This window comes from Plecotus auritus (assembly GCF_963455305.1).
Source record: "Plecotus auritus genome assembly, chromosome: 1".
Lineage (NCBI taxonomy): Eukaryota > Metazoa > Chordata > Mammalia > Chiroptera > Vespertilionidae > Plecotus > Plecotus auritus.
In genome coordinates this window covers 121,732,112-121,755,324 of record NC_137770.1, presented here as the reverse complement: position 1 = coordinate 121,755,324, position 23,213 = coordinate 121,732,112, and the positions used below count along the sequence as shown (strand labels likewise).

The following is a 23,213-nucleotide window of genomic DNA, read 5'->3' as shown; positions in this document are numbered from 1 at the left end:
TCTATTATATTCACCAGTCCATTCTGTTCTTCAGATTTTTTATTCACTTGATTTTTAGATTCACTTGTTGGTAGGTATGTATTTGATGTCATTTTGTTGTTCATAATTTTTATCTTTACCTTTTTCTTCTTCTTCCTCTTCTTAAAGAATACCCTTCAGCATTTCATGTAATCCTGGTTTGGTGGTGATGAACTCCTTTAGCTTTTTCTTGTCTATGAAGCTCTTTATCTGACCTTCAACTCTGAATGATAGCTTTGCTGGGTAGAGTAATCTTGGTTGTAGGTTCTTGCTGTTCATCACTTTGAATATTTCTTGCCACTCCCTTCTGGCCTGCATAGTTTCTGTTGAGAAATCAGCTGACAGTCGTATGGGTACTCCCTTGTAGGTAACTAACCGTTTTTCTCTTGCTGCTTTCAAGATTCTCTCTTTGTCTTTTGCCCTTGGCATTTTAATTATGATGTGTCTTGGTGTGGCCCTCTTTGGATTCCTCTTGTATTGGGTTTTGTGCGCTTCCTGAACTTGTAAGTCTATTTCTTTCACCAGGTAGGGAAAGTTTTCTGTCATTATTTCTTCTAATAGGTTTTCAATATTTTGCTCTCTCTCTTCTTCTGGCACCCCAAATATTCAGATGTTGGTACGTTTAAAGTTGTCTCAGAGGTTCCTTACACTACCTTCATATTTGTGGATTCTTTTTTCTTTTACTGGTTTAGTGTTGTTTTCTCATATTTCAGATCTTTGGTTTGATTCTTGGGGTCCTTTGATCTACAGATGAATTTCTGTATATTCTTTATTTCAGACAGTGTATGCTTAATTTCTGACTGGTCCTTTTCCATTTTTTTGGCATTCTCATTAAGGTCTTTGAAGGTCTCACTAAGCAACTCGGAGATCTCAAGTTTCCCGGCGGTTTTTAGAAGATTACTGAGTAACCTTATAAATGTGGTTCTGAACTCTATGTCGTCCATTAGTTTGCTTTCCTCCATTTCTTTCTTTCGTGACATGTTTATTTGTCTCCACATTTTGCTGCTTCCCTGTGTTGATGGAGTGGCTTTGTGTGGTAGGTGACCTATAGGGGCCAGTAGCTCAGCCTCCCCAATCATCTGAGGTAGACGCTCTTGGCACACCCCTTTGTGGGCTGAGTGCAAAGTCTTGGTATAGTTAAGCCTTGATTGCTGTTGGTACACTGGGAGGAATTGACCTTCAGGCCAATTGGCTGTGAGGACCCACTGTGTCTATAAATGGAAGAACTGCTGCGCTGGAGACACGCTTATGGTGCAGGACTTGTTTCAGTGGGGCTTTGGTGCTCACTGAGGCTGCCTCTTGAATGTGTCACTTATGGATGTGAGGAGTTGAAATGTGGTGTCTCACACTGCCCACTAGGTACACTGGCTTCTGGATCTCCAATGGGGTGCAGGTCAGCTACTGTCTGAGGCCACCCAGGAGGCGCTACAGCGAGAACTACAGTTTTTCTCCTCTTTGTTTGGGGTTTGGAGGTTTTGGAGCTATCTGACCTGGGCTGCAAGTTTGCTATGTTAAGCTGCGATAGGGCAGGCCATTCATATGCTAAAGCCGCTGCTTGGAGCTTGGGTGGGTTTGTAGGTTGTGCAGAGCGGGGTCTCATGGCGTCACTAGGCTAGGGTGTGGCAAACAGCAATGGCTGCCAGTAAGCAGGCTCTGCGTCTCCCACCGCGTCCCCGCGCCCCAGCGCAGTACACAATTATTCCTGCACAGCCCTGCAAGCAAGCCACCCTCACTTTCCGACCCGATGGCAGACAGTCCAGCTTCTCCCCATAGGAGTTTGGGTCCCCCGCATCTCCCCAGAAACTGGAGTTCGGAGTAATCGGGAGCTTGTCTCCCTTTGGGTTGAAAAAAGTAGCGCTCCCAGTCGCCCATCCCCAGCCCAGATCGCGCGCCTCCGTACCTCAGCTTTTCAGCACTTGTACACGTCTCAATGCTCTTTTCTCTTTCCTTCTAGTTGTAGAATTTCCACTCAGCCAGCTTTCCTGTGGTTCTGGGTGATAGACGTTTTGTCTTTTAGTTGTAGTTTTGAAATTGTTGTGGGAGGCAGCAGTTTAGGACTACATCAAAATAAAAAGCTCTCAAGCTTTTTATTTTGATGTAGTCCCATTTTTAAATTTTCTCTTTAGTTTCCATTGCCCTAGGAGCACTATCAGTGAAGAAATTGCTTCGGCGTATGTCTGAGATTTCTCTGCCTGTGTATTCCTCTAGTATTTTTATGGTTTCCCATCTTAAGTTTAAGTCCTTTATCCTTTTTGAGTTTATTTTTGTGTATGGTGTAATTTGGTGGTCTAGTTTCATTTTTTTTGAATGTATCTGTCCAATTTTCCCAACACCATTTATTGAAGAGACTGTCTTCACTCCATTGTATGTTCATGCCTCATTTGTCAAATATTAATTGAGCATAGTGGTTTGGGTCGATACCTGGGTTCTCTGTTCTATTCCATTGGTCTATATGTCTGTTCTTGTGCCAGTACCAGGTTGTTTTGAGAACAGTGGCTTTGTAATACAGCTTGATTTCTGGTATTGAGATCCCACCTACTTTGTTCTTCTTTCTCAGGATTGCTGTGGCTATTTGGGGTCTTTATTCATTCCAGATGAATTTTTGGAGTTCTTTCTAGATCTGTGAAATATGCCGTTGGTATTTTAATGGGGATAGTATTGAATCTATAGATTGCTTTGGGTAGTATGAACATTTTAATGATGTTGATTCTACCAATCCATGAACATGGTAGCTTCATCTGGAAGGACGTCCAGAATGACGTCTGGGAGGTCATTTGGCTGTCTGGTCATATTAGCATATTACACTTTTATTATTATAGATTACACAGATACCATTATGTCCCTTCTCATGATCAGCAGCACACCAACACAGCACAGACATGTTCCATTTCCCAACCCCTGTCTGCCTGCCAGCTGGTCTGTCTCCTCTCACAAACACAATTTTTGAGTTGATTCTAAAACATCCCTTTGTAATTTGCTATATAGTGAGTCATAAAAAATTTATTAACAATGAAGAAAAAGTACAGCTAAGTATCAAGACAGCCCGAGGAAATGAAAATTAAATTCTTATTTTGGGAAGGGACTGGGGGCATATATAATGTTTCAGCTAAATAATATCTGAAGAAACATGACTATTAAGATGTGATAAAGCTGGGTGGTGGTTATACTGTGTTCATTATTTTATTCTGTACTTTTGTTTGAAATATCTGAACTAATTAAAGATAAAAGTACTTACTGTGGTAGGGAAGACATAACATGATTGTGGTTAGAATACAATGATTGCTGTGAAAGTAGGCAAGGTTCATGGACATTTGTATTTTACTTACTTTTATTTTTTTAAGGTTTAAATTTTTTTAAATCTTTATTGTTCAGATTATTACAGATGTCCCTCTTTTTCCCCCCATAGCTCCCCTCCACCCAGTTCCCACCTCACCCCAGGCCCTCGCCACCCCATTGTCCATGTCCATAGGTACTGCATATACACATATAAGATCTTTGTCCAATCTCTTCCCACACTCCCCACACCCCCTTCCCCCGAGAATTGTGAGTCCGCTTCATTTCCATGATTCTCTTACATTCACCAGTTTATCCTGTTCATCAGATTTTTTATTCATTTGATTTTTAGATTCACTTGTTGATATGTATTTGTTGTCACCCCCATAATTCGGATGTTGGTACACCTGAAGTTGTCCCAGAGGCTCCTTACACTATCTTCATATTTTTGGATTCTTTTTCCTTTTTGCTCTTCCGGTTGAGTGTTTTTTGCTTCCTCGTATTTCAAATCTTTGACTTGATTCTTAGGATCTTCTAGTCTACTGTTGAATCTCTGTATATTCTTTATTTCAGTCAGTGTATGCTTAATTTCTGACTGGTCCTTTTCCATTTTTTTTGCCATTCTCACTAAGATCCTTGAAGGTTTTAAGTTCCTCAGAGGTTTCTAGAAGATTCTTGAATAACCTTATAACTGTGGTTTTGAACTCTATATCCAGTATTTTGCTTTCCATTTGTGACCCATTCTTTGTCTCCACATTTTGGCTGCTTCCCTGTGTCTGTTTCTATGTATTGGGTAGCTGTGAAGTCTCCTTGAGTTGATAGACTGGCCTTGTGTAGTAGGTGTCCTATAAGGCCCAGTGGATCAGCCTCCCGAGTCACCTGAATTGGACACTCTTGGTGTACCCCTTTGTGTTCACAGTCTTGTTGTAGTTGAGTCTTGATTGCTATTGGTATCACTGGGAGGAATTGACCTCCAGGCCAATTGGCTGTAAGGATCAGCTGTGTCTACAATGGAAGAGCTGCTGTGCAGGAGAAACCCTTATGGGGCAGGTCTTGCTTCAGTGGGGCTTTGGTGCTCATTGAGTCTGCCCCTTGAGTGTGTCACTTATGGATGTGAAGAGTTGTATTCTGGTATGGTCTCACACTGACCACAGGCTACATTGGCTCTTGGATCTCCAAGGAGATGCAAAGTCAGCCACTGCCTGGGGCCACCCAGCAGGAGCTACAGAGGGATCTGCAGATTCCTCCTCTTTGTATCATGTTTGAAATTATCCAGATGAGGCCCAACTGTGAAGCAAGGCAAGCTGCTGCTGGTGCCAGCCTTGGGCCTTCTTTTGATAGCTCTGAGGCTTTCTGACCCAACTGCAGCTTGTTTGACAAGTTTTAGGCTGAGAAAGGGCAGGCCATTCATATGCAAAAGCTGCTATGCACAGCTTGGGTGGGGTTGTAAATTGGGTGGGATGGGGTCTCAGTGAATCTCCAGGACGGAGCAAACAGCAATAGCTGCCAGTCAGCCCTGTACCAGGGAGGTCCCAACAGAGGAACAATGACCGTTGCGAGCACCTCTGTCTGAAAGAAAGCTGCCCCCGTGTTCCTGCCCCAATGCCCAGTCCAGTTTCTTCCTGTATGTGTCTGGGTCCCCGAGAGTCTTGCCTGGCACTGGAGTTCAGAGCAAGCGGGAGCTTGTATCTCCCTCCCGATTAAAAAAGCAGCACATCCAGGTGCCACCCTGTTTTGTGCCTCCGCACCTCCTACCAGTCTCAATGTGCTTTCTTTTTTACCTCTCTAGTTGTAGTGCTTCCATTCAACCAGCTTTCCCATGGTTCTGGATGATAGTTCTGTATTTTAGTTGTAATTTTGATGTGGTTGTGGGAGGCAGCAAGTACAGGTGTTTACCTATGCTGCCATTTTCAAGCTGAACCTTTATTAAGATTTTAAAATTGATTTTTAGAGAGGGAGAGGGAGAGAAACACTGATCAGCTGCCTCCTGCATGCCTTCTACTGGGGATACAGCCAGCAAACTGGGGGGTACTGAACCAGCAACCTTTTCGTGCAAGGGATGTTGCCCAACTGAGCCACACCAGCAGGGTGATAGTTTCATTTTAAAGGTCTCATTGAAAAATGCAGGAACATACAAACACAACACACAAGGACTGCTTTAAAAAAGGATTTTTAAAAACAACTGTCAGGACTGAAGGGTGTCCCCCCCCCCAAAAAAAATACATATATACACACTTTATGTATGTATTTTAATAAACACCACCTTTATAATTATTCAAAGTGTGTGTATACATTTTTTGGGACTATATATATCTAGAAAACATTTCACTAAAACTAGTTAATGTGGATTTATGTTGCACATATATTAAAAGGACACTAATTTTCAAACTTTCAGAGTTTATTTATTTACAAAGAAAAACATACAGAATGATTCTAATAAACAAAGCACCCGATTCCTACTTTAAAAAAAATATTTTTTTAAAATGATTTCAGAGAGGGAGAGGGAGAGACAGAGAGAAACATCAATGATGAGAATCACTGACTGAGCCCACAATCTGGGCATGTGCCCTGACCAGGAATTGAACTGTGACCTCCTGGTTCGTAAGTCAACTCTCAACCACTGAACCATACTGGCCGGGTCCAATTCCTACTTTTGTAGTGGGGAAAAAAAAGGAAAATGTATATGATACACAATTGTCATGGCCTGTATTGATTAATTTTGCAAATTAAATTGACAAAAACTATAAAAATCTAAACTTTGGAGTGCTAATGTTGTCAACAGACATGTATGTCTACATTTATATAAATTTAGTCTATAACCATATAATTTCTTTTGCACCCTTTCCTAGTACATTTGACTTTCATCACCCCCTTGCTGCCCCATCTCTAGTGTTGTGTAGCACCTGTGCCCTAGTCCTTTGCCCCCCTATACATGTGCTAATCCACTGAGATGTACCTGAAAACACCAGATTCCAAGAAGGGGTGGGTACCTGGCACATGGCCTCAACTCTACCAAGGAGAGGGGACCTGGATGTGTTCCCAGCTTCCATTCATTCCTTTACTTGTGTTCCCACTAGGTCTGTTTTGCATCCTTAGGAGATTCACAGGAAAGAGAGGGGCAGACTCTTTGTGCCACAAGATGACTGGAACCAGCAAATAAGTCTGGGCATTTCTCCATCCCTGGTGGTGCCCAGAGAACACAGGAAGGTTGGGCAGGGTGGGGCACTAAGTCCACAGCCCAGGTGGAAGGAGCTGAGGTGAGGAAGCATTGGGAGCAACTGGGTGGTTGCTGTGGTCAGCAGTTTGAGGTCTGATGATCTTGATAAATGCCCTCATGATCATTGGGCCCAACAGCACATCCCACCATTTAAGGTCTTGACCGAGCCACCCCACAGGATTCTTGGGTAATGGACATAAGGGGGCTCCTCTGGTGGGTGCACGTGGTGTTCCTCTAGGCCAGAGCCCTAGGCATGGCTACTCTGGGCTGTGCGAAAACCCCATCCCCAAGAGGGTTCTTCAGGTAAAAGGTGCCTACCGTATCCTTACAGAAACAGTACAAGAAGGCAGGGCTGGTGTACCTCCAACCAGGTCCTCAAAGAAAAATGACTGAGGGACTGAAGGATGCTGTTTAAGGACCAAATCTTACTCAGATCCCTTCTCAGTCCTGCCTTCCCCAAGCTTCTGAGTCCACCAGACTGGAAACTTTCTGAAAGAAATGCCTGGGAAACTCTCAGGACCAGGACCAGGTAAAAGAATGTCAGTAATGGTCAAAGAAATCCCTATCTAAAACTGTTGCTGTGCACTAGTGCACCTACCTCTGGGCTGCACTGTCACCTCTGATCATGAACCCCCCGGGGACAGACTGGGTCCACCATGAGCCACTTTCTCCTACAGAAAACTGGTCACTTGTTCAAAGACCCTCTTCTAGAGTAATATGCCCACCTCCTGGACCCCCGAGGCTTTCTTCTCCTGGTCTCAGCTGTACCATAAATTCTCTAAAACGATGTAACTGGGCCGAAAATGAGTGGGAGGATGGAAGTCGTTGGCTTTTGGGGGCCTCTTGGGACCAAGTCCTTCATATTCAATACCTACCACAGTGCCAAGACCATAATATGTGTTCTATAACACTTAAATAATGGTTGCATAAAATTGAAGTAACAAGAAACTCAAAGCAGAAGAAAAGCTTTAGGAGAGAGAAGTATGTGAGCATACCTGGGGCAGGGCTATTCTGTGGCCAGGTTGGGTCTAGAGCCCTCACTACTGCCAGAATTTCTTTGAACCCTTATATGTCTTTAAGTGACCTCCCCACTTGGAGGGAAGTATCTAGAGGATGGGGGTATGTATCTGGACTATGTGTGAGCATGGAGAGGCAGGATAGCACAAAGGCTATGGGTTTCATTCTCAGTCTTCAACTTACAAGATCCCTCCAGGGGCAGATACTGAGCCCAACCTGGCTAGGCCCTACTGAGCCCCACCACTCAGGAGCAGACTCCAGTCCTGGCAGCTCCCCTCCCCCAGGGCCACTCACATTTTTTTACACAGATAATCCATGTTCATGGTTGAAAAATGTCACCATCACTCTTTATTGAAAGCCAGCACAGCACCAGCCCTGTTCTCTCCAGGTAGTGGCACATGGGCAAGGGGCTCCGACCCCCGTCCAGGAAACAGTGGGAGCCTGGCCCCACCATCACTCTTCTAGGGCCAGCACTCTCCTCAGTGCCTGGGTTGCTCGCTCAGGTTTGTTCAAACTCCTGTTCACAGTAGCCTACACTGAGGGGCTGGGCCTGAACACCTCGTCTGCAAGAGGACATGTAGAAACAGGATGAGATGAGCCATTCAGAAGGGGATCAGTCTCCACAATAAAGTATTCCTTTCCCACATTTCAGTGTGTCACAAACTGTCACTGTCTACCAGTATTACTTGGATAATCTCACCTCCAGAGATTCTCACTTGGGGTGGGGCCAAGTGTTGGCAAGAATCTGCATTCTGAACAGGTGCTCCAGATGATTCTGATACAGGGACACCCAGGAACTTTGGGGAGCACCTCCATATTTCTTTTAAAATTTATTTTATTATTTTCCAAATAATTAAAGACCATTTTATTACTCTGTGAAGATTAATAGTCCTAGTCAAACATTTCATTTTCAACAATAATCCGTTCCATCTGTAGAATCTAAAATGTATACATGCTTTTGCTATAATAACGATGTGAACTAATGCGCACTCTGCTGTGGTCTATAAGATACTATTGATTTTCAAAGTGATGTGAATTAATATTAATTTGGTAGCAAAGTTTTGTTAGGTACTGAGCTTTTTTTTGTTAAAGAAGTTTAATGTTGACATAATTGCAGGTGTCCCCATTCCTCCGCCTTTGCCCACCTCCACCCACCCTTAAGTCCCCCTCCCTTGGCCTTTGGGGAATGCCTATTTCTTTTGAAATTTATTTTATTTAAAATTTTTTATTGATTGATTGATTTTAGAGAGAAAGGAAGAGAGAGAGAGAGAGAGAGAGAGAAAGAGAGAAACACTGACTTGTTGTTCTACTTATTTATGTATTCATAGGTTGATTCTTATATGTGCCCTGACCAAGGATTGAACCCACAACCTTGGCGTACCGGGATGACGCTCTAACCAACTGAGCTACCCAGCCAGGGCAGCACCTCCCTATTTCTGACCTGTCTGTCTTGGTACCCCAGTCCTTAATACTCAGTTCCTTTAGAAAAAAAGTAGATGCCTGACGGGTGTGCAGTACTCCTGGCCCACTGAGCCCCCCTTTAAGGGTTCTAAAATACTGTGAATGTGGTGGAGGTAGGAGACTGAGATGCTACCCAATCTATACAGGCATGAAAATCTGTCCTTAGTTCTCAGCCTCACCTCTAGGCATGACTCCTTCATTATCCAAATAAGCTATGTGCTTAGAGACGGTAGGGAACTAGCTCAGAGTCACCCAGTGAATTACAGACAGTTGAGATGCTTGGCTCTCAGGCTGGGGCTCTGCTCTGCACTAGGCTGTATCCCTTAGGTCCTCAACACCTAGTCAATAAATCAGTCAGGGAAATAACCATCTTATATGGTCTTATCCCCAACAGGGACAAAGGGGTCACGAGAGCCCAGTAAAGCATAGCTTAGTTTCTAAAGTTGGCCTGGTTCAAATCCTGATTCTAAGGGACTTTGGGCAAGTTCCTTAACCTTTCTGTGCCTCAGATGCCTATCTCTAAAATGAGGATAAAACTATGTCTGCTATATGGAATTGTGGTGAAGACTCAACAAAATAATGCCTGTAAAAGGTTAAGCACAGTATTTACCACCCATTAGCCTCTACCAGTATAAGTGTTAGCAATTATTGTGTTCTTTTCCTGTCAGTAAGTGGTCCCAACCCCCTGACCTGCTCTCCTCCTTGGGAAGGCCCCATAGCCTGTTTACCTCAGCAGCTCACAGCGGAAGTGTGCCAAACGTTTAAAGGCAAAGTCCGGGTCAGTCACCACCTTGTTGCTCCACAGCCTTTCAGCAACAGCCCCTGCTCTGGGCCTGGAGGAAAGGGGATATGTACCAGGTTTCCCTGGATTCCCTGCAAGGAGGTGGGACACCCACAGGCTATTGCCTCTTGTTTAGGCTCAGGGCCAAGGGATATGACCAACACCTATTCAGAGTGACAACATGGCTGAAGGGCTCCCAGGGACCTCAAGGTTCAGCTCTATCTTCATTAAATGTGATAAGTGATCCCACTCTTCTTTCCCACAGACAGGAGAACCAGAGCAAATCTTAAAGGCATCATGTTACTGACAGTAGCAGCAGTGGCAAGTGTTGTGAGAATATCAACTCCATACCCTCCCCGGCTTGGTGAGGCCGTTGAGGCAGTCTAGGAAAGTCTTGCTATAGGAATCATGGACTCCCATGCTGGATCCTGAGCAAATCATCTGTACTCACCAGGCCTCAGTATCTCTTTCTGTCCCACATACCTAACAGGTGTTAGAGAAGCATAGGTGGAAGTCAGGTGAGAGGTGGATATTACTACAAACAGAAGGATCACTGCAATGCCCCTCTCTCAGGCCTGAAAGAAGGATACTAGTCTAGGGGTGGCTAGACAGGATTGAGTCTGTACGGGAGACCCTATACCCACAATCCCAACTTCCATGTCCTCAGAAAACCCTTACCAGAGCCTGGGGACCAGGTTTGTGCTGTCCACATACTCTCCCCACATACAGGCCTCTCCACCAATCACCAGAGCCTTCTGCTCGGGACCACCTATGGGAAAACAAGCAACAACAGATAACTCTAAGGTTCCCCTTCAACCACCTTCTCCTCAGATAGGTTGTTTCATCTTCTAACCTCAAATACCCAGCCCAGACCCTTCTGCCTTCCACCCTATGCCCAAGCCCAGCCTCCTTTGGTCAGTAAGGAGAGCACCCTGCTTTCACCTTCAAATGACAGGGGATCCACCCTGTAAAAGTCCTCCCAGTCAGGGCCATAACTTATGCGGTTCAGGTACCAGGGGGCAGAAAGCAGAGCGCGGAAGCCGGCTTCGGTGATCAGTGCCAGCTCCTTCAAATAGCTTACTGGTACTTCTTCTCGCCATACCTGGATGATTGTATCTGGCCGAACCTGTCACAAAGGTCAAAGGGTGGTAATGTTATGAAGCTGAGGAGATTCCTGGGCCACATTGTTATACAGGCAACCAGGCCAAGGGGTGTATACTCCCTCTGCTTTCCAGCAGCGAAGTACTTCTCGGTGACTCTGAAGCACTGAGCTCCTAGCCCAGTGCAGAGGTCAAGGATTCCATAGGCCATAGGAGAGCTCCCTGTTGCTTCTTCCCCCTGTCTTTCTCTACACTGAGATAGTAATACTGGCTGTGAGCTAAGGGAGACAAGCAGTGAGGCCCAGCAGACTCATCGGAAGCTACCATGTCCGAGTCTCTAGATATTTCTGAGGATGGGACAAGGTTCCTGGGGAGCCCTGGCATGTGGAAGGAGGCTGGGATCTCACTGATCAACAATGAAAAAGAGGGAAACCCTGCTTTTGCAGACCTGTAAGACCTTAGTCTATGACTCAGGAAGAAAAACCCAACCCATTAAGCCAGTCTCGGGAAACCAAGTTACCTAGCAGCAGAAATAATTCTTGATCAATCTGTAGTGAAGGAAGCTAGAGAAAGGCTCCAAAACCCACACCCAGATCTCTGCAACCTTTCTAGAGGGGAAAGAAGAGATGGCTCCTAGTATTCTGAACATTAAAGCCTACTCCAAATCAGGAGGACCAGGCTATGCAGGCAAGGGCTGGGAGACCAGAGGGAGGCACTGAAGGTGGTTCATTCTCCCCCTGCCCCTGGCTCACCTTTACTTCATTATCAAACACCTCCTGCCACACCACGTAGCCCTTGCCATAGGCAGAGACGATGTCAAGCAGCCTGAAGAGTAAAGAAAGTGTCTGCTCAGCTCAGATAGGCTCTAGGCTATTGGTGCCAGTGATCTGGGGGTCGAGCCTGGCTAGGGGCCCATTCCTGATTAAACAGTGTCTTCCCCACTTTGGAAATGACCACGCTAAGACAAGAGACTCTTTTCAGGGGCTCAGAGAGTTTGTCAAGAAGGACCTGGACCTGGTATGGTCACCCATATGAAGTGACCCAAGGGACCCTGCCCGCCCTCCTTCCTTCCTCACGTCTGGATGTAGAAGGACTCCAGCTGTTTGAAATCATTACCAAAGCCTTTCTTCTTCATAAAGGCCTGGACATCTGGGTTGGACTTCCTAAATCCCAAGAGAAAATGAAGATTAATTCTTTCACCATCCTAAAAGCCTTCCAAAGCTTGGGGATTAGGCACCTGGCTTCCCACAACTTCCTTTACACCTGAAATAATAATCAACTGAGGATCTCAGAGACCCATATATGGAAGGTGTGGCTGAACAAAGCTGTATGAAAGGGGCCATTGATATAGGCTGAGAAAGTTTGAGCCTGGACCTGAACAGCTTTAAGTTCAAACTCTCTAAGAGAACACATACTGATCTCTCTGGACTGTGGCATGTAGCTCTGGGGCTCTGGCACACTGGATTCTGGCTTCCCTCTCTAACTCCCACCCTGGGCATATTTTGTTTTTCCCTTACTATTTATTCTCTATTCCAGTTGGATACAAGTGTTGCTGCCACTCCCTTGCCCCACAATGTCTGTATTTTGCTCACATTTTCTCCTGGAAACTTTTTCTCCTCTTCCATGTCTTGAAAAAACCAAACTACTTCCCCAGATCCAGCTCTAGTGCCCACTTCTCAGAGAAGCCCTTCAACCTCTTTTGAGTTAAGTAGATCTGAGGATTTGGAACTTACAACTTAACACTGTCATCTATTAGTCTCAAATTCATCTATGTCTTGCCTCTTCAACCAGACTATTTTAAGACTTCAAAGGCATAAATTATTTTTCCCTATCCTGGATTTTAACAAAACAATTCTGTGCCTAGAGCTGGTTTTCCCATAAGTATCTCAAGGATATGACAAGAGGAAGGGAGAGTTTCACATTCACAGCCTTGCCAAAACCAGGCAGGGCCCCTCTGTAGCTGGAGAGGTGAAAGGCCCAAGACCTGAGCCATCTAGATTGAGAAAGAATGCTGTCTCAGAGGTTAGTCCCTGAGCAGCACCTGAGACAGGTAGCCTGTCAGGGCCTAATCTCTATACTGAGCAAGTAATTCATCAGGCTGATAGGGGAATATCAAAGGGCTCATACCAGCAGGTGAAATCAACCTCATCTCCTCCAAGGTGAAGATAAAAATCCGGGAAGACAGAGCTGACCTCCAAGAAGAATGTGTTCATGAACTCATAGGTACTGTTGAGAATGGGATTCACTGGTCCAAAGGTACCAGAGGGCTGAGACCCAGAGTAGCAAGGAGTCAATAATCCAGAGACACCTAGGCCAGTGGAGAACCCCACACAAGTATCACAAATACATAGACCCCCATGCCCAGCCATATATATAAGGACATTAAGTCACACTAAGTATAATAAACATTATACTCACACAGGTAGAAACACTCAGGGACTCAAAAGACACTGGTAATCATTAGTGTTTAATCACAATCAAAGAAATACATTTATATCCACAATCACAGACAGACAGGGTGGCAGGTAGTCAAACTGTCAGCATACACACTCTTGCCTTGACACACTGCTTCCAGCAGGGGTCACCCGCGCTCCCAATGGCAGCTCTCAAACTGCCTTTAGGAAAAGCAGAGAGCCAATTCAGCCAAATTGGCAAAATCTTTCCTCCCACTCTAGGGCACGACAACCTACAAGGGATTCATTAAGACAAGGACACCTGAGAAGAATTGGCCCATATTTTAATAGTAAGAAGTGGTCTCCTTCGCCCAAAGTAAGTTCTGCCTATCTAATTCCCAGGTGGAAGAGGTTGACAGAAAACATTCTTCTAGGACCGTGGTCGGCAAACTGCGGCTCGCGAGCCACATGGGGCTCTTTGGCCCCTTGAGTGTGGCTCTTCCACAAAATACCACGGCCTAGGCGAGTCCATTTTGAAGAAGTGACATTAGAAGAAGTTTAAGTTTAAAAAATTTGGCTCTCCAAAGAAATTTCAATCATTGTACTGTTGATATTTGGCTCGGTTGACTAATGAGTTTGACGACCACTGTTCTAGGAGAAGGTATGGCGCGTCTAAGCGCTAATGCCCTAAAGCCCCAAGGAGGGGAGGACCAGTAGACTTCCTCCAACCCCAGACATTATTCTTACCTCGTCCCCAGGAAAGAGTGTGGCCAGGAGTGTCAAATTCTGCCAATACACGGATCCCCCGAAGCCGTGCATATTCAATCACCTCCTTCACATCCTGTGCTGTGTAGATGTGGGTGGCAGGGTTATAGGACCCCTGAAAGGCACAAGACATCCTTAAGGATCTTATTTCCTGAAGGCTTATATATTAGTGGATACTAACAATGCGCCAGGACTCCCTGGATATCAGAAAATCTACCCACAGCCCTTTGGTATCAGGGACTATCTTTATAGAACTTATTCATAACTTCCCACAAGTTATCACATATATTGTTTTATTTGTGTACCACAACACCAGTGGAGTGAACAAGGTAGGTATTATGCCCAGCTGACAAAATATAAACAAACAAATAAAAAAAAAATGAGACCAGAAGAGATTATCTCCTGAAGGTTACAGAGCAAATTAATGGCACAGCTTGGACTCGAACTCAGGTCTCCTGATTTCAAATCCAGTGCCCTTCCCATGTCATTGTGTCCCTAAAACTGGCTGGGTAGGAAGAGAGCTAGTGTCCTTGCCATCAGCTCCACAGCTAGGTTCAAACATCATCCCATAAACTTGGTCAAGGTGAAATCAAGACATACCTTTCTGGTGAGCTCTGGAAAAGCGAAGCTCTCATATGGGAAGGAAGAGTCGTCGACCAGATGCCAGTGGAACACATTGAATTTATTGTATGCCATGGCATCCTGTAAGTTAGAGCATGCACTGTGAACTCACCACAGATTTTCCAGACTCAGCCTCTAGCCTGGGAAGCTGGGCAGACTTCCAGGCTGCTCCACATACCCTCAGCCAGCCCCAGCGTCCGTCCGGTTAATGTTAATAGGATTTATCAAACCTTCCCATCAGGGAGTGCCTGACATGGAGGGAAGACCCGGCATATTTCTTCTTTCCCCAGGGCACAACCAAAGACGGCTGACAGAAACAGTGCCTCCTCTTTTTGAGATAAGTTGTAGCCACACTGAGAGGAGGGTTGTAGCTATGTGCTCCCCTGGAGTCTTCTAAAAGCTCCCAAATACCCCAAAGACTAACACTTCCTCCTGCCATTTGTTCTGGGTAATAAAAAACAAACAAGCAAGTATATAAATAAATTGCTCCCAAACTGACTAGTATTTATCCAAATTGTGCGGTCTATTGTGAATTTAGTAGCCCCACAACCCATAAATCTCAGAAGCCAAGACTGATGGATGCCTCCACTCCTATGATTCCACCAGAGGAGCAAAGGAAAAGGCAGACACCTGAGTTGGATCAGCAACTGTCAGATAAGATTGCCCATCAAACTCAAGATAGTGAGAAACGTCCCCAGGTAAGGCTTTAGAACATCTCCTTCCCACGACCTTGTCCTAACTAAACTAAAGTTAGCTCAGCTGGTCAAAGAAGCCAATCCCACAACACCTTCTGCATCCCAGAAGACAGGCTGGACACTGGTCCATAGTAGCCAGTGGGGTAAATTTAAATCACCCTTGTTATGTTTTTGAGTTTTAGAGCACAACATCCTTCACATTTTTCCTAGGAGCCCATAAAATTACTTATACTCTCTCTTGAGGAATATGGCACCTGGGCTATCCCCTGACCCATCACCCCAAAGAAGACCTTAAGGCCTGGGTACCAGTGTGTCCAGGATGCTATGCAGTGGGAGATAGTGCCGAGATGTGTCCAACAACAAGCCCCGGTGAGGGAAGCGAGGAAAGTCCTCAATCTCCGTCTTGTTGATAAAGAACTGTGTGGACCAAACAGTAAACATGTCAGGATTCAAAGGGAACTCACTATGAGGGTGGGGGTGGGGGTGGGGGATGAGGAAAAGTCTCCCAAGATCTCTGAAAAGCCACCCTGTGACCATGCTGCAGGGTAAGTGTCTCCCCAAATGTCCCACACCTCTACCCCAATGACAATAAGCAGGAACCTGCCCAGAGAGCAACTGTCCCAGGCTAGCCAAATACAGTTGTCCCACAACCTCAGCCTATAGGGTCTACATTTTCACTATTAATACGCTGTTTTCTTCAGAGCGGTGTGTAAGTCTCAAGTCATTACTAAATAATGACTCAGGGGAACTAAATTACAGTGACTCCAAACAGGCCAAATCTACCAAACCAGTTTCCACGCTGTACACTCTTGCTGAGGCCATTTCAAGCCTCCAGGACTTTGTCTTAAAGCAAAATAAGATTTCCAGGACTATGGACATTGGGAGCAAACCCAAGTTTTAAAAGGAGCCCTTTTTTGAGGGCCCACACTTACTGTGCCCTCAGGAGATCTCCAAACAAGCTGGCTAAAAGTCTCCAGACCTACAGGAAGTAGAGGCAAAATAAAGATTCCAAGAGGTGGGAAAAGATGGATCCATGTGGGAGGTGCCCCATGTGGCAGGGGATGACATCAGGGCATAAAGTTAAACTGGGTGTAATGGAGGCTTGATGATTCTCAACACTATGAAAGGGGGATATCAGGATGCCGGTATCAATTTTTACTCTATTTTATTTTGGAAGGTGGCTGAATAAGGGGTTTTAGTGCCCCTTCTAGAAACACATTAAGCCTAAAAACCTACACACCTCCTACCCATATTTCCAAAAGGTGTGAACTCACAAGAATATTAAGAAGATGTGGCCGAAACCGGTTTGGCTCAGTGGATAGGGCGTCGGCCTGCGGACTGAAGGGTCCCGGGTTCGATTCCGGTTAGGGGCATGTGCCTTGGTTGCGGGCACATCCCCAGTAGGGGGTGTGCAGGAGGCAGCTGATCGATGTTTCTCTCTCATCGACGTTTCTAACTCTCTATCCCTCTCCCTTCCTCTCTGTAAAAAAAAAAAAAAAAAAAAAAAATCAATAAAATATATTTAAAAAAAAAAAAAAAAAAAAAAAAAAGAAGATGTGTGCTTGTAAGGACAGATGCAGGGACAGTCGGCCTGCAAGAGGTTAAGGCTTTCTAAAGATAATACTCAGAAGAGCTAAGGGAGCTGAGAAAAAGATTACCCAGTTTGCTGCCCCTTCACATCTCCCAGACTGAATTGTGAAAACATGATCATAAGATTGATTTCCAAAGTATCTGGGTCCACATCTGGACCTACAAAAAATCATCCCCCTTTCCTCCTCAGGGATTGAGAAGAGACCCAGCTAAATGGGTCTGAGGTGTAGCAGGCAGCAGCCACCCCAGTCCACAGGACACAGACTCCTAGATTCTGGCTAGGCCCAAGGGCAGGCAAGTTGAGTCCAGAGCATTGTATATTCTCAACAGCTGGAGGCCCCACGAAGGAATCCCAGAGTCTCAAATTTTCAGAATGAGAGAATCCATGGTCACTCAGCACCTAATTTGAGGCAGACTACTAGGATACTGTCTGGCTTTTCTCCACTCTGACTCTGATGCCCAGCGCTCTGGAGGCACAGATTTCCCCTATCTGACCAAAGTAATCATTAGCACTTGCACAAAAGGTACAAGAGGGCAGAAAGGGAGTTGGCATGCTGTTTGTCCAAAACATAGGAGAGGGGAGAGGAGAGGCAAAGGAATAAAGACAAACCAAACCCAGGTTTGGAATTCTCTGAGAATGTCCCTCATCCTTTACTAGCAGATGTTTTAACAAAAGTAGAGGTATTTGGCTAAGTCTGTATCTAGGGACCAAATTCCTTTTCAGTAAACCAAGAGGAAGGGCTTTTTTTTTTTTTACATTTCTTTGATATAGTTTTCCTTTTTATAAAACCTGGGCAGCTGAGTATCTTTAATGAGAGCTGGACAGGCAGTGTTTGTGGCAGAGTAGCCCCTCTCCTCAGCTACCTATCCCCCACTGGCACCCTGAACAGAAGCCTGCAGGGTCTCCCATTGTTTCTCCAGAGCTGCTGCCACTCACAGGTAAAACCTGTCAACTTCCAGGGAAAGCTGTAAGAATACTCTTTTGGGAGCGGGGGCGGGGGGGGGGGGGGGGAAATATTCTACTTGCCCTCTACAAAGAAAGCTTCTTAAAATGTGAGTATGCGGGTCCCCAGTCCTATCTTCCCACCCCACCAATGCCAACTGTCCCACATCACCGCTGGTCTCTCTCCCAGCATCAGCTCCACCCTGTTACCTCGAAGAGCTCCCCAGACAGTCTCAGACAGAAGGAAACACTGCTCATTGTTTATGGTCAGGGTGTCTGGAATGACAGAAATGACCCAACGTGGTTAAAGATTTCTACTCTCAGATTACATACCACATGTTCTGTATTAAAAGACAACAGCAAGATCACTTTCTTTTTCTTTCAAAGAGGAGAGGTCCCCAGAGCAGGGCAATTGCAAGGCGGCCAGGCCTGCGGCCAGAGTGGAAGGGTGGTTACCTAGGGGCTCTGTAGGCCCTAGGATATGACACATGACGAGGGTCAGGCTATAGCAGAGTCCTCTACAAGCCACCACCTGCTTGTGGGTCAGTTTCTCCCCCAAGAAACGTGAACTCCTGCCATCCTTTAGCTAGAAGTATGAAGTCTCCTGCTGGCAAAGGAACAGTGATGCTCGGAGGGGTGAGTCCAGGTTCTGATGTTCACAAAGACTTTGTAACCACCCTCCTTTCTCCAGGCTTCAGCTACCTCATCCAAGAATGTGAGGAAGAAGCCAAGACTTGAATTTCACTTTGGAGACTGAGAAGTGCCCAAATGCTGCTGATCAGGAAAGACAGGAGGCAATTACAGGACTTGACCTCATCTCAATTCAAATGACCAAAACTCCTCCTCTTTCCTGTGTAAGATTTCTTAGACAATATCAGCAAAGTATACACACATTCCTAAAATGGCAAAAGAATTATGCTCAGTCCCAAAGGTAGGCATACTCTGGGACTCAGTGAACAGCCAGTGTGACAGTCCAGTCAGCCTGCAGACACTGGTTAGAGGGCATAGGAAAAACTCACTTTTTATGGCTCTTAGCATTTAGTGGCCCTTAGTCCCCACAGTCATGGATGGCTCCAGGCCTAGCCCCAGCAACTTAAGCCAGGCCACCCAGAACTCCAGCTCCAGACAAGTGTTTACTCTTCTAGAATGGGAACAGGGTACTTACAATTCTCCACTGACTCCAAGGAAGGAAGCTGGTCACATCCAGGAGTGACCACAAGGATAACCAGTGAATCCTTCTCCAAAGTATGCTGTTCTCCTGCAAAGACAGTGTAAACTTAATGTGCCTGACCTGCCACCTGAGGCAGCAGGCAAAACCAAACCCCAAAGGAGGGTCCCTAGCTCTAGTCCCTTCAGTTTGCCTGCCTGTGGCAAGAGGGGAGTCAGGGCAGGGCATACACCCTTGGCACATGCGCTGCCTAGTCATTTGTGCAACTTTTTCATTTTGGTTGTGCTCCCCTCTCTCCCCAGTGACCACCCCCCCGCCCCCGACCATGTATGAATGATGTGGTGTCAGCCCTTTGTAACCAGGACTGTATATTTCTGGCTTGATACAGTCCAAAAACACATTTTTAAGGCCCTAGCAACTGCTTTGAAACTAGAGGCAGCTCTAGAGCACTGCTGCTCAAAGTGTGGTCTGTGGGTTAGCTGCTGATCCGTACACTGTGTTACTGGTTGGTCACCAGACAGGAAGCTTATATGATGCCAGAATGTAAATCAATTATGTCAGAACAAACACGCTGTTAGTTCTAACATTTTTTTCACAGCAAGGTCTTGATGAAGGAAACAGTTTCACATTCTGGTATGTATGCTTCCCATCTCATTGCAGACTGGCACTTGATGTAGCACTGCTCTTGAAGGCTCCAAATGAAGACTTTCCAACCTTGTAAAATGGGAGCTAATGTGAGCAGATGAAGACATGGTGATCTCCTATGCAAAGGAGGCCTGAGATGATCCAGCTGGTGTCCTAGCAAAGGCGTATGGTCATCAGCCCATTCTGCTTCATTCCCTCCTCTTTTCTATCCAGGTTCTCTCCCATCAGTGGAAAGCCACCTAGTCTGAGCCCAACAGGCTATCGTATAGAGTCTTACAAACCCAGTATATGGTGAAAAAAAGACAAAATACCAATGCTGTCTCTTCTCACCCTCCTACTAGTTCTTCTCTGTGACCTTCAGGGTGGTTGTGATTGTACTGTCCCAAGCCTGAGCCTCAACCAGTTAACTGCCACGCGTCCAAAATGGAAACCATCCTTGCATCTACAGAGGCTTATGTCATACAAAGGGTCAATGATCTCTCTCTCTCTCTCTCCTTTCTGGAGCCACATGCGTTGGCACTGGCACCACTATATCTGTGATTCCTATGGGACTACAAAGTCAGGGACAGAATGGCCTGGCAGAAGACAGGGAGAGAGAATCCAGAACCAAGCTGGAATAGCAAATGTTATTTGTCTCTAGGCAGAAGGAACCCAAGAGCCTTGAACCATCTCAAGGAAAGCTTGCTCACCCCTCCAGAGCATGACTACCCGGCTGCATGTGAGCTCTCTGGTCTGCCAAAAAGGAACAATAAGGGGACCTTTCCAACTATCCTGAACAAAAAGATTCTTTTCCCCCCCAATGAACAGCCTGTATCCTCACTCTAATACCTACCTAAATTCTGCAGGAAAAAGGAATTTGAGGTTACTCTGGGCCAGGCCAACTCACAACTCCATTTTAAACCCTAAAAACTCAACCCCATAAACACAGAAGGACAATCAGGCTTTCAGGGCCGGGACCAATTTCAAAGGAGGACTCAACTGAGAGGTGGTGGTGAAGAAACTATAAAAGAATATCCCTCCTTAAACTATGCCTTCATCCTGTACCTCCTTGATTCCACTCGGTCACTTATCTCAGAGCCTCAATATCACTATGTGGAGAGTGCATCTGCGTATCTATCCAGGCAGCCTTCCCAAAGAGGGCAAAGTCATTAGCTTTAGTATTAATCCTCTGGATCTCACTCAAGCTATCGAACAGGAGAAATCACAAATAATCTGTATGCAACTGCCATGGTCACTGTGCCAGGGACAAGAGAGACTGTACAAACACCAAGTTTATTTGAATTATTACTTGAAGACAAGAAAACAACTAATTTTTGTTGTTGTTGCTCTATCTTATTTTTCTAAAACACATCTGCACTCTACTCTCTAAATCCATAGTCATTCAGGGAGAGGGTCACAGATTCTTTTGAAGATTTAATGAAAATTAAGGGCTCATCCCTCCACCCATGCCACTAATCTCATGGTAAAGAATCCCTGTCCTAAGTGCCCTCAGTGACTCATCTGGGTTTGGGCTGCTGCTTAAACAAGCCGAGGGGGAAAATCTGGGGGAGATGGTGGTGTGAGAGCTGCAAAACAGGAAGGACACTGGTCACTTTAAAATGAAGTAAATAGAGTATCATTGTGGTTTTCCACCTCCAACTTGCTATTCCAAGAGAAGAAAATAGGCAGGGAATAGGCTAGCCACCTCTGCACACACCCACACAGACTGCACAGAGAAGCACCCAAGTATGGGAAGCACAGGACAGGAAACAGCCAGCAGCAGCAATCTCATGGGCACATTCACAGTAAGCCCAGAGGGGACAGCAGGAAATCCTGAAGCCTCAAGTGCTCAGGAAGCAGCCTGGAAAACAGAACAAGGAGCTGGGAAATCAGGAAAGTTAGGTTCTGGTTCTGGTTCTATTGGTGCCAAGCTGAATGAATCTCAGGCTCCCATTTTCTCCCATGGAAACAATGACAGGGCGGGACCATATTATGTCTTCCAGGCCTCATTTCATGATGTTATGAAATATGGTGAGCCCCCCAACCCCCGCCCAAGTCGGGGGTCCTGGTAGAACACAAAACATACTCGGGAGCCAGGCAGCAAGGCAAACATCTTTACTTCTACATAGAAGGGTACGCACACATGGTCTGGGAGCCCACACACACCGAGCAGGTGGTCTGCTCAGGATTTATAACCCCTGACGCATATGACCTGTCTCTTGCTCTTGACTGGAGCTCAGGCGCACAGTCTTTTGCGATTGGCTAATTCAAAGGGAGGGGTTGTCCTTTGCTGTTTCAAGATGGAGGCCCCCAGGGGAGCTGCAAGCCATGCGGCCAACATAGCAGTTGCCAAGTTATGCAGTCCAAAATGGCGGCTGTCTAAACCGTTCTTTGACAGAAAAGATGACTTGTTTATTCTCACAATGACCACTGCCTCCTATCTCCACAGCTCCCTCATCTCTCTGCTTTCATGTGAACTTGCTCTTTTAGGGTTCACTGAAAAGTTCGTTGTGTTTTTTTAAATTAAAAAATTTGAGCAGTACAGAGTATTTAAAACAAACTTTTTTTGATACCCCTCCTTTGTCACTCTCTCTGAAGAGATAACCACTGTTAGTTTGCTACCCTTGCGTCCCGTTTTTAAACATAATTTTGCTTTATTCATCACAGACAGATCCATTGGACATGAAACTCTGAGCTCCTTTTATCCCCAAAGTGCCAGTGGCGAACCATCTCCAGATGCCAACACTAGGAACCTTTCATCTGCTCTCTGTTGCGATCCTCTCCCACCTTCACTTCCTTCCCTCCTGCCCTAGAAGTGGTGGGCCATCACCTCACATTCTAGCCAGTTCTCTCAACAACGTGTCTCTTTTATCTTCTGTTGCATTCAGTGGGCAAAACTCTCAACCCTAAAAATATGTATCAGCGGGATTGGGCCACTGGTAAAATCATGGTCTCTCATCTTGGCTGGGCCCTGGATGCTGCCCTGAAAATCTTCTGTCTCTGCCATTGCTATTTTTTCTATTTTCTATAACAGCTATTTCAAACATATACTGATATAGTAGGCAGTTAGACAGGCATGAGCAGAGTAGGATAGGCCAGGTACAGAGATCACCAGGGCAGAAAGCTGGTATGGACAATTGTAGGGTGGGACCTTGTCCTCAGGGTGACCTTTCCTCCTACAGCATATCTCTGGTCATTCCTCTTAAACTCCCTAACCTTTCATACCACTGGTCATGTGATTCAGACCCTCCCCTGGCATGTCACTAGTCTTGTGGCAAACTCCTTTACAGGAAGAACAAGGGGGCCAGAAAATAGCCTCATACGACTCCCATACAACTTTCTTAAGCATTAAGCCCTCAGGACAATGAGGTTCTGGCCCTCATCAAATAATCTCAGGAACAAAGCCTCTGTCTGTTGATCACAGAGACAGAGTTTTGGCCACACTAGAGATACCATCTAGTATCTAGTTTCAGCTTCAGGCCCAGAAAAGCAGCAAGGCCAACAGGGGTGCCATCACGGCTGACAGCAGGATCAGCTGTGATGACTA

The 23,213-nt window shown here is 45.6% G+C and overlaps 1 protein-coding gene across 9 annotated transcripts in view; it reads right to left on the bottom strand.

The window, feature by feature from the left end:
• Positions 1–23,213, bottom strand: part of HEXA (hexosaminidase subunit alpha) — a 91,875-nt gene that overhangs the window by 52,434 nt on the left and 16,228 nt on the right. For 2 of the 9 annotated variants that reach the window (XM_080669846.1, XM_080669849.1), the window contains exons 2-12: positions 19,040–19,132; positions 18,085–18,150; positions 16,274–16,320; positions 15,648–15,758; positions 14,626–14,727; positions 14,008–14,140; positions 12,995–13,175; positions 11,944–12,030; positions 11,620–11,692; positions 10,710–10,893; positions 10,446–10,536 (exon numbers count right to left, since the gene is read on the bottom strand). In XM_080669846.1, the coding sequence (XP_080525972.1) occupies positions 10,446–10,536; positions 10,710–10,893; positions 11,620–11,692; positions 11,944–12,030; positions 12,995–13,175; positions 14,008–14,140; positions 14,626–14,727; positions 15,648–15,758; positions 16,274–16,320; positions 18,085–18,150; positions 19,040–19,132 (1,168 nt within the window). Of the gene's footprint in view, positions 1–7,843; positions 8,089–9,714; positions 9,820–10,445; positions 10,537–10,709; positions 10,894–11,619; positions 11,693–11,943; positions 12,031–12,994; positions 13,176–13,423; positions 13,483–14,007; positions 14,141–14,625; positions 14,728–15,647; positions 15,759–16,273; positions 16,321–16,615; positions 16,822–18,084; positions 18,151–19,039; positions 19,133–23,213 lie in introns of those variants that run through there. The other 7 variants (XM_080669843.1, XM_080669847.1, XM_080669844.1 and 4 more) reach the window with 7 other exon arrangements.